At 39.2% G+C, this 19,133-nt stretch overlaps 1 protein-coding gene across 1 annotated transcript; it reads right to left on the bottom strand.

Annotated features, from left to right (window-relative positions):
* Window positions 1–627: 627 nt before the first annotated feature.
* LOC113226826 (2-hydroxyacylsphingosine 1-beta-galactosyltransferase-like) lies at window positions 628–17,652 on the bottom strand. The gene is made up of 4 exons (XM_026459598.1): window positions 16,767–17,652; window positions 12,958–13,183; window positions 11,124–11,340; window positions 628–1,927 (listed from the first exon to the last, which is right to left on the bottom strand). Exons 1-4 carry the CDS (start codon window positions 17,625–17,627, stop codon window positions 1,651–1,653), a joined length of 1,581 nt encoding a protein of 526 aa, XP_026315383.1. The 5' UTR covers window positions 17,628–17,652; the 3' UTR covers window positions 628–1,650.
* Window positions 17,653–19,133: the final 1,481 nt, after the last annotated feature.

Genomic DNA, 19,133 nt, shown 5'->3' with positions numbered 1-19,133 from the left:
GGGGCAATATTCCGAAATTAAGAGGAATTGCTACAGAATTGCAAGGAATTCTGTAAATCAATTGCTTTTAACAGAATTACTTATTTTGAACAACAATGAACCGAAAAATAATCTGAACAATCACAAACTCTTAAAATATAGAATGGATTTCTCGTGAAAATCGTATAATGTGATTAGCGATATGATTAGTCCACATCCTTATTTGCGTCACGATGACAAGTGTCAAATGTGACTTCTTATTTGGTGACGACTATAGTTAAGAATACATCTATTTAATTATTTATTATGTTAATTAAGTTCTAAGTTATTAGATACAATACTTGTTGTAAAAAATCACTTATCTCTTTGATACATTTGTTATAAAATTTGTCAAATATGCCAGAACACCCATTCCAACCAGGTTTTCTGATTAAGTCCAAGTTAACACCTAGGCCTTAGGGTCGTATTCTAGAACTCTACTCAATGCTCAAGTCAGGATTGCACTGGAAACACAAGCACTGGAAATACGACCCTAATGGAAGGGATTTGAGTATGATTTCGAGTGCTTTACCATACTCATACCCTGATTTGAGCATTGAGTAGAGTTCTAGAATACGACCCTTAGAGTCCTCTTTATTTATTTATTTTTTATATTTCAAAATTCAGTGCGTATTGGCTGTACTGTATGTGATGCTACAAATGTTTATTTCTAATCTAGAACACGAAGCAAAGAAGATAATGCCGAATCTTATTATGGACACGAAGTATCCGTGGTATGCCACTAATAATGTTAGGTAGGTATTGAATTACCCCCAGCACGTGCGTCTTGGCGAAATGCGACTGCCGACATGTTTTGCTGAAGTCACCCGATAGCATTTTCTGCATGGTTACAAACTTTATGCCCGACTCAACTCAAGCCGATTCCGCGTTTATAAATGTGGTTGCACCCTAATGCTAGTTACTACAGTTAGTTTCGAGGGGGAAGATGGTATTCATATATTTGTAACATCTAACTTTTACTATAGAATCTCTGTTACAACGCAATGAAATTAGCGGTTTCATGAAAAATTGGCCATACTCCATTCAGCTGTAGTAAGGCATCCTTTTTTTCTATTTAGATATTTTATCACGTTTTGAGCTGGTGATCGTTAATGCGTTTTCTAATTTACACTGTTACGTTTACCTTTGGAGGTACGCCAAGAGTGTCAAGTGCCATTCAAAATTGAAGGAGAGTAATCAACGATATCTATGTACTGGTCAATGACAACAATATATATTTGTTATTAACTATTATACAAAGTTACGCCATATATTTGGGAATGTAGTAAAAATTATCAAAAGCACTAACCAGTTAATCATGGCCTGATATTGTATGGTTGTTTGGTTTAAATAACACGGCTCAAAAATAAACTAATGTTATTATAGTAATGTGCTTGACACAGATTACCCGGTCTCAAACTAGAGAATTTCGTGTATTATGTGTACCGGAACAATGAATTTGATTAACTACGACGGTACTAGGAAACCGATTTACATAAGATCATTTAATTTTCCTAAATTGGCCACCCTCAAACGCCCACAGCGCTAATCCCTGGGGACCTACGGATGCCAAATAAAACTTAACATTTATCTTCCAACTAATTTCTATACAATATCACATTTCATTATGTCTTAATGCAATTTCTGCTTACCACCCGATGTTAACAACCTAGGTACTAAAGATAATAAGAACTTGAAGACGAATAGTAAAACAATAACAATAATCATAAAGGCGGCAGCGACGTCTAATAAAGATTTCTGAATGAAAGTCATATCTCGGGCTGAAGAATGTAGAGGAGATTGATGGCCCCATCTGATGACACGTTCTGTCCAGTAGACCGCTGTGTCCAGAGGTTTTGTCGGGCGGTCCTTCCACATTTCGGAAATGCGACGAGCAGCTACACGCATTCTGTAAAAGAGAAAGGTTTGCTATTTTAAAACTAGTAATAGTGAAAATACGTCTGTAAGTCTTTTTATGTGGATATAATATATAAAAATAGCCGTGTCGTAATATTACGTTTTTACATCGTATTGAAAACAAAATAACGACATTAAATAAGAAAGAAAATGTCTAAAAAAACTACTTCTACAATATCTTTCTATTTTCTTTCGAGCACAACACACATCATACTACTCAGGACAACTTGCCGGACCTCGCAAAGGCGCTCGTATATCCTTTCTTTTTAATAGAGCCAGGTAAATTATCTATTTAAAACGAGGTAATAAATAGTAGATTGTACAACAAGTGCATAAAACGCGTCATTTTACTCGAGACGAGCATATGTATCCAGATATCTGGATACTTAAGTCGAGGGTGAAATGGGTTTTATGAACGAGTTATACACTCTGCTTTTCACTCCGACTGCGAGGAAATTAAACAGCAATATTACAAACGAGCCCTGTACCCCACCTACGGCGCGTGGTCGGTTTCAGTTTACGGGGTTTGCTCATGCTCTTCGGTGGCTCAGCAGTGAGTACTATGGGCGCTTGATGAGGAGGTCGATTCCCGATTTATGCCAATTTAATAAACGAACATTTCTAAGTTGGTTTTGGGCTGAGTATTCTGGGTTATCGTTGATTTGGTATTCATAGTACAGGAAATTCGGCAGTAGTTTGGCATTTTTTCCCCCTAAATACTTCTCTTTGGCATAGCTTTCAAGAAAATGAAATCTAACATAGAGACGGTTGAGATACAACAACGCTATAATAAGTATTTCATGTCCACTAGCATGCTTTACATTTTTACAATTGTGAGATCTTGTACTCGTAATCTATTACGTCTCCGTATATTATCTCCATTTGTTGGCGTGCGGACGCTTCGGGCTTCGCCCTCCGCGTTCCTCGGCCTTCGCCCTCCGCGTACCTCAGCCTTCGCCCTCCGCGTACCTCGGCCTACGGCCTCGGCACTTATGGCTTTGTTTTAAAAAAAATTAAATAGCTCTTTAATGGCGGCCATATTAAAAAATTTGACCACATTTTCGTATTACCGGCTCCGAAACACGGAAGAATATAAAATTTCAGCCGGATCGGAGCACCTTTTTGTCGGGCCGCCATCTTGGATCGGCCATTTAAAAAAAATATTTTCGACAGCCAGTTAGCTCTTACCGCCCTCTACAATATTAGGAACTGCCCAGGGTGTGGATGAACATTTGTTTGGAGACTTTGGGTCACGACGTATACTTTAGCCGGGCAGCTGGGGTCCTACCTCATGCGGAGCACGTTTCGAAGGTTTCGTTGCCTTCTGATATTCAATAAGCCCGTCTGACCATAATTCAACTACATTATTTTTATCCTCTCGCCCTCCTGGGAGAAAAATGACGCCAAAGGGCAGAAAATTCACATGTATGGCGGCCATCTTGGGAAATGGCGGAATCGAAATTTCGACCACAAATTCGCATTGTGAGTCCCCATACACGACCGCATGGCAAATTTCAGCCGGATCGGGGCGCCTTTTTTTGGAGCCGCCATTTTGAGTCGGCCATCTTGAGAAAATTTTATCACCGGCAGTTGACCCCCACCGCCCTCTAGGTCGAGCATCCCTCGCCTATGTCCAATACTCGCCGAGCTATAAGGCTCTGAAATTTGTACGGCAGCCATCTTGTTTATTCGAATTTCGAATTTTTTTCACTTCCGGTAGAAATTGACCAAGATGGCGGTCAATTTTAGTTCGACGACCCTTCCGGTAGGTATAATACATTGGCCGCGCTAGAGTCCCACCTGATGCAGTCCATTTTTCGAAGGTTTCGGATTTTTTTGGTACCCACCGATCACGACTCCCGTACATCATTTTTACCCACCGCGACTCCTTCTGGGAGAACAATCATCTAAATCACTGGTTCAGTCAGTCAGTCAGTGGTAATTGAGCTATATAGAGTATAATAATAATAATAATAAACGATTATTTAATTAAAATTGAATGTAAATTTATTGGTAGGTCAATGGTAAAATTACAATAATTAGACATATTTAATGTGATGGTTTTTTTAATTTTATGTAGCCTACACCCAGCATAAATAGGAACTTTAAGAGCATGAGAAGCGAAAATTATATTTTATGCTTATATAAAATGATACATTAATTTAATATTTTTATTTTATTTAATTATCATTATGAACACAATTTCACATAGGTACGATTATTCATATAAGTAAAAAAGAAAAAAAGCATATCAAGAAAAATGGTTATAATTTGAATTTAAATTTGAATCAAGTATTGAAGTCAAATAGAATTCTTTTTTACGGATTAAACATTTAATTTTTGTCAGTATAGATACTTTAAATATGTATTAGTAATAATGCGAATGAATAACCATTTGCTTTCAATAATTTGACGACGACAAAAATTTCAATTCGTTGCATTTCAATATTTTACTTGAAATACATCAATTATGGTTCATCGTATAGTTGAGGTAAATGAATGAACTGTCCTCGTATGATGAGTTGCAAAATGCATCAAATTTTAATTAATCAGATTCGATTAGGTATTTCATTGTATTGCTATTTGAAGTAACCATAATTACATTACATAAGCATAGTAGGTACGTCAGCGGAGTCGGCGAAGCAAGCAATTGGTACCTATTACTGTTGATTGTTGGAATTGGTAAGAACGTAGTTCCTGTTTGCAGAAACATTGCATAAGATTAAGAATGCTTATCACACTCACAAGCTTAAATAAATAATGAACTCATGTCTACCTATTTTGATATTGGGAGCGACGGGAGAGTGCTGGTGAAATAACAGCCACATGGTACTTGTCAACTTATGTCTCAGGGTGACGTACGCAGTGGCAGTCAGTGTTGGGCGTTAATCAATTAAATTTCAATCAATAATTCAATCAGATTAAAAAATCAATTCAATTGAAATCAATTGCAATTAAATCAATTGCAATTAAATCAATTGCGACGCATCGCAACCAACGCCCTAACTCACCCCGAACGGGGGCCCCAACCGGCCCCCTAACCGGGATCCCAAGCGGGGTTCCCAACCGGGGCCCCCAACCGGGACCCCAACCGGGCGCCCGGCCGGGCCCCCTAACCGGCCCCCAACCGGCCCCCTAACCTGCCCCCAGCAGGCCCCCAACAGGCCCCACAACCAACGCCCTAACTCACCCCAACCGGGGCCCCCAAGCGGGCCCCCAACCGGGCCCCCAAACGGGGCCCCTAGCTGGGGCCTCCAGGGCCGCCAACCGGGGCCCCCAGAGCCGCCAACCGGGGCCCCCAGGGCCGCCCACCGGGGCACCCAACCGGGCCCCCCAACCGGCCCCCCAACCGGGCCCCAACCGGGGCCGCCAAGTGGGGCCCCCAACCGGGCCCCCCAACCTGGGACCCAACCGGGGCCCCAACTGGGGCCCCAACCGGGGCCCCAACTGGGCCCCCCAACCGGCCCCCTAACCGGGCTCCCAACCGGGGCCCCCCCGCGGGGGTCCCAACCGGGGCCGCCAACCGGGACCCCCAACCGGGACCCCCAACCGGGCCCCCTGCCGGCCCCCTAACCGGCCCCCAACCGGCCCCCTGACCGGCCCCCAACCGGCCCCCTAAACTGCCCCCAGCAGGCCCCCAACAGGCCCCCACAACCAACGCCCTAACTCACCCCCATATGCCCTATAAATTTATCATAATTGTCAGTTTTAATTGTTAATTGTTAATCAAAAACATTGAAAAGATTGAAAATTGATTAATTGTTAATTGTAGATATTTGCGATTAACGATTGATCAATTGTTAGTTGCGAGAACCGCAATTAACAATTGATTAATTGTTAATTGCGGTTCTCGCAACTACAATGGTTTCGCACAACAAAAAGGTTTCGCAATTGACAATTAATCAATTGTCAATCTTTAATTGCCAGAACAATTAAATTTTGCCCAACACTGGTGGCAGTGACCCTCAGATCTTTGCAATTTAAAGCTTTGAGTGGCACTGCAACTGTCATGGACAGCGTGTAGCTTATCAGGCACATGACTTATTCGTCCCGTCATTTGATATTACAAAAAAAGGATATTATGCGCACCTGCGTACACTGACGAGTAATGTTATATTTTTGTAACGATATTGTACATTGCATAATGAACTTTATGGTCAATTAGTGTAACGTACAAACTAGATACGAGCCAAAATCATCCGTGGAATGCGCGAGCATTCTCGACCACAAAACTTCGCTTCCACTCGCTTCCGCCGCAATATAAATTGAGCCTTAGGGTACGTTCCCACGGCCCGTGATATCAAACGCGCCGATTTGTACGGGCGAGCTCGCGAAACGGACGAGTCCGGACGGCCTCTTGCAGATGCGCGTGGCGTCGTTTATTCAAGTATGTATTGAAACGTAGTAATTTAAGTTGAGGTTACCGATCAGAGGCGGATTCGAAAAGGCCGCCAAGGGCGCGCTCGGGCGGCCCTCTTCCCGCGCGCGAGTTGCAAAACGGGCCGTGGGAAGCCGTTTTTACGATATCGCGAGTAACGGATACTCGTAATACATCGTACCATACCGTCGTGTCATACCACCACTCAGATTTGATTCTCTTCCACTAGCGACTACGCAATCGAAAAGCGTTTGCAGGCAGAATCCGACGTATTCCTGCGCCCCTCGTCGTGGCATCCCTAGAGTGCTCTTCAATACCACAGGGTGAAATGCGCTGCGATAATCTGAGGTCGTTCTCAGAGCATTGAAATTTATACCTTATTTCAATAGAAATAGCCTTACATTCCGCCGGATCTCCACACTCTTACTTATGTGGTGCGGGGATTATCCGGGTGCATAAGTAAGTATCATTTTGTTTATAAGGTTTCTATTTCAGAGCACATATCGTATTAGACGTACCGTAGCTTAGGTAGACATGTGCCGAAGCCAGATATGGCACGTATACCTAAATAAGGTACGTACCAAGAGAAGATTGTTTGTATTGTCCCACGTATTAGATTACCTACTTGTTGTCTTTTATGTTCTTAATATACCTGAACGATATCACTACAAACGTAAATATTCAAAAGCGAATCAAATATTAGCATTAGTAGCAGTTTCGATCTTGTTCAACCCTGCAAGATTTGAGAAAGAATAAGGTACGTCAAACTCAGACATGGGCGTTAGGTTAGTAGTTAGCAATACCTATGCATTGTGATTTTCAAATAAATATCTATTATTAGACGTGTCCTAGTGTCGGTACCGAAAACACAGTTTCTCCTAACAGCAAGGTTGGTTGGTTGTCGTAACACGCAAAGTATTGTGTCGATGATGTTACATTATATTATTTACAAAATAATGTATACCTGTGATCAAAATGTCGCAAAAAAAAACTGCTAGCGAAGTCAGTGAAATATCAACAACATATACACCGACAATCGAAAAACTAACAAACGAAGGTGCGGGCAACTCAGGCGGAGTTACCTTGTACCCTTAACATATATACATAATTGGTTTATTCTATGTTATTTATTATTAATTATTCTTATGCGCGAGTTTAGCGTACATACATAAAATTTTCAACCATTTTGGTGATCGTAATTTTATAGTTAATTTTTCGTCATTTGGTTGGCCTTCAAATGCACCTACTCTGTTACGCTGTTCTAAAATCTGAACGAACACTTATTGTCATTTTTTGTAAGAATAGTAGAATATGATAGTTTGATAAGTAGCAACAGGTAATTGTAAGACTTGCAAGACTCTTGCAGCCAGACCGAAACCAATACCAAGATTGAGTGTGGAGTGCTGGGACCAAGATCAAGACTGGGGTTAGTTTCATCTTGATCTTCTATTGGGCAACACTAGAATCAAGCTGCATGATAATGTGTCTTGCAGCTGTGGAATAGCTATTTCGGTTCATCCTTTTTTGCCCTGCAGAACCACAATGGTGTTTTTAATTTATCTTTTGTTATTTAATGTGGGTGTGGGGTTAAAGTTTGTAAACGACTAAATAAAACAAAATTTTCTTCTGTTATACTCATCTGACCACTTTTCAAGTCATCATTGATCGTAAAGTCTGCATTGCATGTAGAGTTTGTTTTACGCGTGCTTGATAACACAGGTAATTTAACAATATCACGCAACCCACCTGTGCAGTTAATGTTTGCAATTTCCCGTCTTTCACAGTCTGCATCAAAACGATCTATAGGAGACTTTCCAAGTAGACATAGAAATGAGACTCCAGTGACTGTTATAAATTATATTATAAGATCTTTCACTATAAATCCAAACAAAACAAAACACGTCTGTTCTAGTCAGAGATGCTTTTCGTAATGGCGGCCGCCTGTCACCGTTCCGTTGATATCAATGATGATGATATCGATTTATTTCTTATTTCGATGAAACTAATTCTTAATGACGCAAAGTAAGTTTTCTAACAAAATAAAATAATATAATGTCACGATACGCTAACAAACGGCCATTCTGCTCTAGGAATGTCCTCATTCCGGAATGAGCTCGACATTCGATAACTTTAACAGAAAAGAATGACAAAATGTGCTGCACGAATTTAGTAATTGTCCATATTCAAAAGCTGAACAAAGAGACAAAGTTATGAAAATGACTTATTGTGCTATCAATTAGTATTAAAAAAATTAGCTCACAGTTTGTGCTATGAGCTAAATTTTCTAATTATATTTGTTTATATTATATTTGTATATAAGAAAATACAACTCAATAGAAGATTAATAAAAACATTGGCTGTGGATAAGTTATTAAATTATGTAAGTTTTAAGTAAAGCAATGCTGGATTTGACGCTTTAAGGAGAAATCCCAAGATCAATGTAATTGATCCTAAATAAGCAAAGCTGATTTCTCTTTATTGCTGATGCAGGAACCGTGTGAGAAATTTAGTAATACCTCCCTCCTTGTAACTACTTTAAATGACACTCAGAATAATATTATTCTGTATAGCGATGGATGGATATACATATAGGTTTGCAACTTGACTACCAAGACCACAATTAACAAATATGAATTATTTATGATATAAGGAAAATGACGGGACGAACAAGTTGCGCGCCCAGTAGCAAGCGACACGCCTATTCACAGATGCTGCGCATTGCCATTCAACTTCAAATCGCAAGCCATCCGAGGGGTACTGCCACCGCGCTCGTCACTCCGAGACACAAAGTTGACCAGTCCCAAGTGCCTACAATTTCATCAGCACCCACACCCCTCAAAACCGGAATGCAACAATGCCCAATGTTATCCGATTCCAGTCCAGACCCTGTCCTTTGACAGGGTCTGGACTGGAATCGGATCTAAAACCTTTGTTTTAGAAATATCCAAAGACACTGCAAGTGCTTCACCTTGCTTTTCATAGCCTCGCTCCATATGTGACAGGCATACACAAAAAGATTCCCAGTTGATCGCCCTCTTCGGAATCCGTACTGGCGATCACTGAGGAGGTCGTTGTCTTCAAGGTACCTACGACAAGAGACGGTTGTTGAGTACACTTTCCATAGTCTTGCAGAATATGGAAGTGACTGAGATAGGTCTATAGTTGACAGAGTCAGCTCTGCTTCCCTTTTTCGGCACAGGTTGCACGTTTGCAAGTTTCCACGGCCTGGAAACTACACCAGTCTCAAGTGAGAGGCGGTACAGGCGTTACGCGTGAGAACAGGAGACAACTAAGGCGCACAGTTACGTAGGACTAGTGCTGGGATTCCATCTGGCTCGCTAGCTTTATTGACATCTAGATTCCGCAGAGTTCTAAGCATCTCTTTTTGGCGTACGAGAATTGGCGCCATAGTGCAGCCAGCCTGAGGTAAGATTAGATTCAGACGCGAACTCTTTGCAAAGAGTGAGGCAAAAAGATTTGCCTTGTCTTCTGCAATGTAAGCCAGCGTGCCGTCCGGCCTCAGCAGAGGTGACATAGATAGGCGACAAAAGTTAATTAGTGAGTTTAATATTTAAAGATTTTTTGTTTAAAAAATTAATTTGTCAATTTCTGGCGTCGCCATTTTCACTATGCATACACATTATGGAAGCGTGCGCGTGCATTCGATCGGAGCGCCTGATCGAACTGATAAAAATTTGGTTACTATACAAAATACGTTATTTTGTTTTTTCCCTTTGAAAAAGTATTTGTATAACGGTTTTTGTAAAAAGCCGAAACGCCGCCGCCGCCGACACTTTTTTGTCGGCGCGCTGCCGCCGGTTGGTCTATTATCGGCGCTCATATCTAGTGAGAACTGGCATTATCGTGGTGCAAGATGATACGGCGTTTACGGCTATTTTTACAGAGCTTGTCAATAACTTCCGGGAAACAAATGGTCGTGTACCAATCACTATTCACGGTACAACAGTTTCCAATGCAACAGTAACCACGTGTCCAGTTTTATTTAAAAAAAGAAGGCACTTAGAGGCACTTTGTTTGTTTTGGTTGGTTTCGGCTCGTTTCGAAAGACCCAAACGTTCTGTTGCTGCTTTGTTGGATCGTAACTATAAATCCAAGTTTCGTCACCTGTTACTGTGTCCCACACCAAATGTGACGCCCCTTCGTTGAATCTGGTAAGCATGGCATTGCACCAAGTAACGCGATCCGTTTTTTGAGCCTCAGTCATATTGTGTGGGATCCACCGAGAGCACAGCTTTTTCACACCCAAATGTTTGTGTAGTATTGATTGTATTTGACTCATGCTTATGCCTAAAGATGCCCGAATCTCATGGTATGTCACATGCCTGTCTGTTTTGATCATAAGGTGCACAGCATAGATGTTTTTGTTGTTCACAGTAGTGGACGGGCGACTATCACGAAATTCGTCACTGAGATTCACACGGCCGCGTTTGAATTCTGCAAACCAGCTATAAACTTAAAGTCGTAGAAAATCATACTACGAAAATTTTCACGGGTTAAATCCATGGTGATGTAGACAACCAATTTCTAAAATGACGCCACAATGTAAAAGCAAGTGACAGTCAGATAAAACAAACTGTATTCTACAGCTAAAGAGTTCCATTTTGAAATGCTGTAATTACTTTTTAAATATTGTTTATGTAAGTGGTCAGTTCCGGAAACTTATAGTGCGCCCTATGTATATGTGAAATTAGAACAATGTTCATGGTTAATTTTTAAGCTATCCAAATAAATGTCGTGAACATGTCAAGTGACATAGCAATTACAATCAAATATAATATTAGGTACTCACTCAGCGCTTAGAACGTCCTGTAAAGCTTCAAAGAGGGCCTTTTCACTAAGTTCTGCGTAAGGGACGACTTTGGCTAAACCAACTTCTTGAGCCGCCGCGCCGTTGGTGGGCTGGTCACCGAAAAACGGCATTACCACCATCGGCTTGCCCGCTGATATGGCTTCAGTCATGCCAAGAAGACCTCCATGGGCCACGAAGGCAAGAACCTTGGGGTGCTCTGTAAATAATACATTTACATTTGTGTTAAAATGTTTAAAATTACCTATCTCAGAATGTTCTTCTTTGAATTTAAGTGGAATCTCTTGTCAGTGCATTCATATTTCTGTCTTATACGCTTTCTATCGAATGACCTCGTTCGGTTGTATTGTCATTCCTTATTGAGCGCTCGGTAAAGACGCAAATTATTGCATTATTTCGTTAGAGAGCTCTACGTAAGTATTAATTATTTTTAATGTGTAACAAATTAACATAGACAAGTACTTCTCTGCAAATAACAATAATGGGTAGTTGGCATGTCGCCACAAAATATTCTAAGCAATAAATACATAAATAAGTCTTTGTCGTAGGTAGTTGTACAAAGTATGTAAGTCTTTGTTTTGGTTATACAATATATGTATGTACATACATTGTTTATGTTTGCTTTTTGGATACATGTCCGATCTAGAATAGACTGTGTCCGGTTTGCCCGGTTTTTGTTAGGTTTTTTATATTTGACCAAGTTTTGTTTTCTTTAATTTTGACTTCGATGGATAGATGGAGTAATAATAGATGATTGATAATAAAGAAGACTGATTTATTTATTCAAGTTAATTTTTATTTCATTAGAATTTAACAAGATTGTTTTGATAAAATTAAATGATCAAAAAAGCCTGTTTAAAAATTGTCTTTATTAACAACGACACAAAATCCTTAAAAACGTAGGGCGTCCGGCCTTTTTATTCAAATGTCCCGCTAAAGAAGCTGTTCTGTATCTCTATTCAGTTTTAAAACCTGGCAACCCTAGTTGCAAAGAATGCCGGAGAGTAATTTAATGTATGTGGTACTAAGCGAAGAGTTTGGACATTTTAAACAATACTATTGTAAATTGTTACATATTATGGACTCGTGTGTTTTATTCTGTACCTATGCATATATTTGAAACGGTCGATATGTGACTTTTGTCACGTCACCCTTCACTCATTCAAATGAATGAGTGAAGGGTGACGTTATATAAAAGATACATACACACACACACACACACAAAATATATATTACAGACACACACACACGCACACGCACACACACACACACACACGAGAGAAATAAATGTAGGCCATACAAATATTACTCCCGGCCCGGAAATCGAACCCAGGACCTCTGCGTGGCAGACCTGCATAGTAACCATTCAGCCACAGTGGCAGTATTGTATCGGTGGTTCTTTCTATGGAAAAATAACTCAATTGACAATCAACATCAACCCATTTATACGTCCCATTGGTGGGCACGGGTCTCAGGCGACGGACGGACGGACGGGGAGACGCCTGTTGGCCAAATGCGGGGACTTCACACTTTTTCCGAAGGTTGTGAACCTTCTTCGACGTGCAGGTTTCATCACAGTGTATTTCTTCATTGAAAAATTCATGGTAAATTTCAAATTAAATTTCGCACATAAATTACGAAAAACTCAGTGCTGCGAGGTAGGATTCGAACCCGCGACCTCTGCTTGTGGTGTAGGTCTAATAGGCTACCACGGCTTATAAAATATAATGCAATTCAAAGTAATTGATGAAAATATAATGCAAAAGTAACTAATGAAAGTAGATATAACGCTACTACATGCGTCTTAATTACTTACGTAATAATTCGTATTGGGGTATCCACTTCACTCTCAGGATGTTTCCAGTCAAGGTGCCTTCTTCTCCACTATTTTCATACTTCCACAGAACTCTCTGTTTCAGTTTGGACATAGCGTTCACGATCATCTGCTCCTTGTACTTTGGCAAAGTTGCAGTCTTGATGAGGGACCCAAAACTCAGTAAGACAACCCCTTCTTTTGACTCGTTTAGGAAACGTTCGATGTACTGAAATTTTTAAATAAAACAATTAAAGTATAAAAGTAACGGGACTTACTCGCGTAGTATTTTAGTCGGAAGCGGTCCGACTATTTTCAACCATAATCGATGGTCTTCTTCAGGGGTTGAGTGCAACGTTCGCGACCGCGTCACGTCTAGCACTGAGTCACTCAGTGACTCAATATAATATGTGATAACCGCGTTAGTTTTCATAATAAAATTAATAAGTAGGAAAATGATTTTCCCGTTTTGTAAGTTTCCTAAAAAGTCATATTTGGCGTTTATTATATTATAAACTCTAAATATCAAAGGATTTTACTTAGTAATGTATGGAACTGTGCTCTCATTATTAGTTCATTTACAATATAATATAACTCAAAAAAAAAAGCAAACCTGAATACAATTATGCCATTTAGTTCTATTCATGAGTCAAGTACTAAAACTCACATTTAAATTAGGTATTCTTTCTGAGCAGTTAGAGAACACACTACGGCTCAACTCGCACTGGGGCAGAGTCGAAGCGTCGCGACGCGTCATGTTTTTCGCCTATAGTATATTCATCTCTATTTTCCTATTATTAAGGTACAAATTTGTATTACGCAAATATGGAATCGCCCGTCGACGCGCGTTTCCTGCGCGTTGTGAATGTTCACAAGTCTCTGAGTTCTGGTTCAGCACTGTGATCCGAGCGCCTAATGCAAGCGTCGTCTCGCGACAACGAAAATTTATGTATAAAACATAATGTGGAATGTATTTAGAACATTAACTGTTTAATATCAAATGTATATTTTAACTGTTTCTTTTCATCAGAAAAACCTAAAAAAATATTTCAACACATTTATCTATAAATTTAGAATTTGCTGCTTGTGCTTTTCTTCATTCCGAAGAACGAAACGTGTTAAACTAAGAAAAGGTAGAAATAAATAATCCACGATACGAACAAACCAATCGACATGAAAAACAAACCTTTACCTAAAAAATGTTTTTAATTAATTTGTCACCGACATGCGACAGTGGAAATTCGAAATGTCGTTTATTTGTAAGTCAATGGTCGTAAGGAACATTTTGTCGTAAGGGACGTTTTTATGCAACATTTTTAAACTGTATCGACTTCTATATTTGAAAATTCGATATCTTTTATAGTTTGGAAGAACAGCACATCGCGTTTTGTAGTAACTGCAAAAGAAGTAAAAAAAGCACTACCTACTATTAAAATACAGTCTATTTTAATTGTTGATAATGTTGTTGTAAGCCCTACATTTATCTGATATTCATGTTGTAACGCGGTCACAAAAAATTAGACTCCTTTCCAACATATGACATGTCCTCCGTTATAATAGAGATAGTAATCTCTATAATTATGGTAGTGGCCCAGTAAAAATTTGTCAGACATCTATAGATCTGAAAATAAAGACAAAGTCAAGAAAATAACTTTGTGACTATTAATTAAATTAAAATAATAACCACAAGGACTTGGTTGTAATAAGTTTCGTCCGCCTTATTTGTAGCAAGCTACATAATTGTGTAGTAATTAGGTATAGTTAGAATGGGTATCGTGGTATCGCCCAGGAGTCGATTTCTTATCTAGGGGTCGTATTCCAGAACTCTACTCAATGCTCAAGGCAGGACATGAATATTGCAGTGAGCACTGAAAATCATACTCAAGTCCTTGCCATTAGGGTCGTATTTCCAGTGCTTGAAATCATACTCAAGTCTGCTCAAATCCTGACTTGAGCATTGAGTAGAGTTCTGGAATACGACCCTACGTGTGTTTTATTACCGTAGGCACTTGAAAGTTTCACTACTTTTAAATTCAGAGCAGAGGTTCGCAAAACTTTTTTGTCTCGTAGACTAGTGATGCAACGAAAATGTCACGACGGAAACAGATGTCAAAAGTAAATCTTAGCAGAAACGGAAGCGGATACGGAAGAAGTATAAATACTATAAAGATATCAACAAAATTGCTCCAAACAGTGTTTTTGGTTTTATAATTGTATTCAACACAAGACTACCAATTTAAAAATGCGTATCCCACAGTCTAGCAATTCGCGCGCGTCTCATCCATCGCTAACATTGTAAAGTTCTGGTTACATTAGGTAATACATATTATAAAAGTTGCGGAAGCAGAAGTAGAAATCTGTAGCGTCGCTATGATTATTGTGAATCACATGCAATTTTTTTCGTTTTTGCGAAGACCCGCTGCCTTTCTAAAATGTTTTTATTGCAAATTCATCACCTTAAAAATGTGCTATTGGCAGCTGACACAGTTCTTTGACTTTGATAAGTTTAATTGTATAGTGACAAACTTTAAAACACAATGTTAAGTTTTACACATTTATCTAACCTAACCGAATATGTTGTTTATTGTGAAATATTTCCTTCATAGGTAAATTGTATGTATGTCAATCTATTATAAGAAAGTATTACGTGTTTACATAGGTACCTACTATCTATGTAATGTGGATTAGTCCATGTCCTTTTTAGTAGCGGTAGAGCTCCTTGTGAAAGGGTTCGTCCTGGGAAGTACTGCCACCTTACCTATTTCTGCCGCCAAGCAGTAATGTTAGCATTACTGTGTTCCGGTTTTAAAGGGTAAGGGTGCTGGTGAAATTACAGGCACGTGGGACTTGTTAACGAATGTCTCAGGGTGACGGGCGCAGTGGCAGTGCCCCACAGATATTTGCGATTTAAAGCTCTGAGTGGCACTGCAACTGTTATGGACAGGCGTGTAGCTTACCATCAGGCGCACGATTTGTTCATCCCGTCACTTGATATTACATATAAAAAAAAAAATATCCCAGGGGTCTAGGATCGGTACTGTAGACTAGGCTTTACTCTGAGTAGAATTGCTGACTGAACGATCCTAACAAATTCTAAACATCACTACTTCCTAACTGTCTAAGCCTAAACTATCTCCAACGTGCATGCTGCCACAACGACGACACAGGCTTGAACATCCATCGGACGATCACTGGGTTACATCACTATTGATCTCCCAGCTGCCTTGTCCTCATCCTGCAGCTATCACGTACAGACTACTTTTGGAGTCATCGCGCTGAAGATTTTAAAACAGAATGTAGAAAATCGGTTAATACTCCTTACTGATATTTGTAAATGCGTTGCATGCGCGACGCATGCACTGCATAATTATATGTTCGGCGCGTCTCTGTAGGCAAGAAAGCATAGATGGTGCGCGAAAGGCGCGCGCGCGAACAAATGACACTACGAAATTTTACAAGTATAATATCATTGACGAAATGCATGTGTGAACAAACTGCATTTGTTGCCATAGCGACCGAAAATCGCAAAAAAAAACGCAAACCAAATATCGTTGACGCTAACCTTTTTTTATTTATTTTGTTTTAAACATATATTTAGTATATTAGCCTTTATTTAATGCCACGTAAACATTTGTTATTATTCTAAAAATATTGCTAAATATATTTGAAATTAAATATGCATAGACATTTATCACAAGAGATAGCAAACATTTGTTAACAATGTTTTTTAATACAATTTCAAGCATCACTAAACTGTCGAAGAAAACAAGTAATTGCATAACAAGATACGTGTCACATTAAATTGTACTCACATGAGGTATTGGCTTCCTGGTATGATCTAAATGCATTCCCCCCGCTTCTATTACGCCCGGCAACGACGGTCGTACTCCATTAACCGTGTAATGTGTGTTGACAATAATCAACGATAAATTTTTTGCCAAATCATGTAAATCCGGGATTCTTCTACCAAAATGCTTTTCAATTATCTCTTGTTCTTTTTCTTGAATCATACGTCGGAACCAGTATTTATAATATACACTCAGTAACGTGTTCTCCATCCGATTAAAGAAATTCATTTTCGTCGTAAAATAAGTGGTCAATTGTGGCACGTATGCAGGGTTGTCATTTAAGCCGAGACGGTCCGGTACCCATGGCAGTAAATCACTAGAAGATACTGCCACTATGGGCGCTTTGATACCATACACATGTGCAAGACCTACCATACAATCACTAGTAAAATATTCCACAATAATCAAATCATATTGTTGGCTAAACGCTTCTTTCGCCGCTGGCCAATCCATTGACTTCATGCAGGTATTAATTGCAAATTCGTTCAAAGGCCAAAATGCAAACACTTTAAATAGCAACGTGTCAAGTCCTAACAGCTTCATCACTGGATTAGGGTTCTCAAATAGAGCCAGGTTCACAGACTCCAATCCAAGTTGTGATATTCCTTCCAAGCTATAGTCTGTGTAGTTTGCCGGTGGATTTTTTAAAGGGAAGAAGGATACTACATGGACGTCATGTCCTCTCTCTGCTAATTTATTAAGTAATGGCTCGAAAACCATTTGATGGCTTCGGCCTGTGTGGGGAAATAAACCAAGGATGCGTGCGGGCTGGACATCGCTCAATAGCGCGAACAACGCGACCAAATAAAACACAAATGACCGCATGACGGCTGTTCGCTACGAAACCGCGCGGAATACTGTGTGTGGTATGGCATCGAAACTACAGTGAGACGCCCCGCAACTTGACTATTTTCAGCGTATAGTTTGTCCAATTCAATTATGTAACCGAACTCTGAACTGCATGGCTATGTAGCATGCTTATGTCAACAAAGGTTACCTAATCATAATACCTAACAACTATAACGATGACGATTATATTTGCCCCCAACAGGGGGTACAGCTGGTAGGGACTAATGGAATAAATCGATTATATTACAAAAGACAGCACATCAATACTATTTGCAGGTACGGAGTTTATTTATGAGTAAAATTGTGTAAAAAGCCGTATTAGCTGCACATATTATTCATTTCAATTAACAAAAAAATAGACAAATTTGGAAGAAGTAAATAATAGAATAGAAGAAATAAAATTTTTATTATATTTTTCATCAAAAAGTACATTGTTATTTTTTAAATTTATTTATGAATTAGAATGAGATCATCAATCAAGTCATACGCGCATAGTTTACTTCTTTACTTTTTAACTACAATAAACAGACAAGGCATTATATGCACATCAATCCATTAAGTGACAATGGTAAAGCAAGTATTTTAGTCCTTTCGTAAACATATATATGTAATGTGTTAAATAAAGACTGGAAGAATATTACAATACATTGATTTCAACTTTCACCATTTTCACACATTATTTGATTTCAAAATCGGAACGTATTCGTATATAAGTATAGGTAAAACGTATTTATTTACCGCGACGTTTAGGATATGTCCCGATTTTGAAATCAAATGATATGTATTACATTTTGAACTCTATAAAAATAAATTTATTCTTGTCGTATCGATGGCATACTACCTATATAATGCTTGCCATTGTGGGGAAAGGATTTACCAATCGGCGTAAGGTACTCGTAGAATGTTGCCCAGTTACAGGACAGGAATAGTACGTCGTAGGCTCTTTTCGTGCACCCCAATAAATAAATCTTCCATAATTGTATTTTGTAAAATCAAAGATGTCCAATACTAGGGCTGCACCAGGAGCTTTCTGTGTCTCTTTTTAAACAACTTGTATAATGTCATCCATATTAGTAAATTTGCCCTAGTAACCTTGTTATCAACATAACTATAGGTCTTTACATAAGATAGCGTCATCATTATTTTCAGGGTTATTTTCAGTGATGTATTATGAACTAATTAACCTAATAAAGAGATAATTAAGATGATGTACTACAAGCCATAATTTAATGAAGAATTATATGCTTATTCAAACGTGATATATTACGTGTGAAACTTGAGAAAATCTATGACGTAATGAGTTCCTAGGTTTTCGCGATTGTTACACATAGGAAATGAAACTATTTTTCAGGATTTAAATCGCGCATATTTTGTTTTTTCAAATAAACCGACGTTTCGGGCCCTTTACAGGTCCCATGGTCACGGTTGACTGAGGTGGTATAGTCATCAACCAGTTACGTCTAATATTAATGCAAATCACCC

Source organism: Hyposmocoma kahamanoa, unplaced genomic scaffold (assembly GCF_003589595.1).
Source record: "Hyposmocoma kahamanoa isolate Upper Pololo Valley unplaced genomic scaffold, ASM358959v1 202, whole genome shotgun sequence".
Taxonomy (NCBI): Eukaryota; Metazoa; Arthropoda; class Insecta; order Lepidoptera; family Cosmopterigidae; genus Hyposmocoma; species Hyposmocoma kahamanoa.
This window is presented reverse-complemented; position numbering and strand designations above follow the sequence as displayed.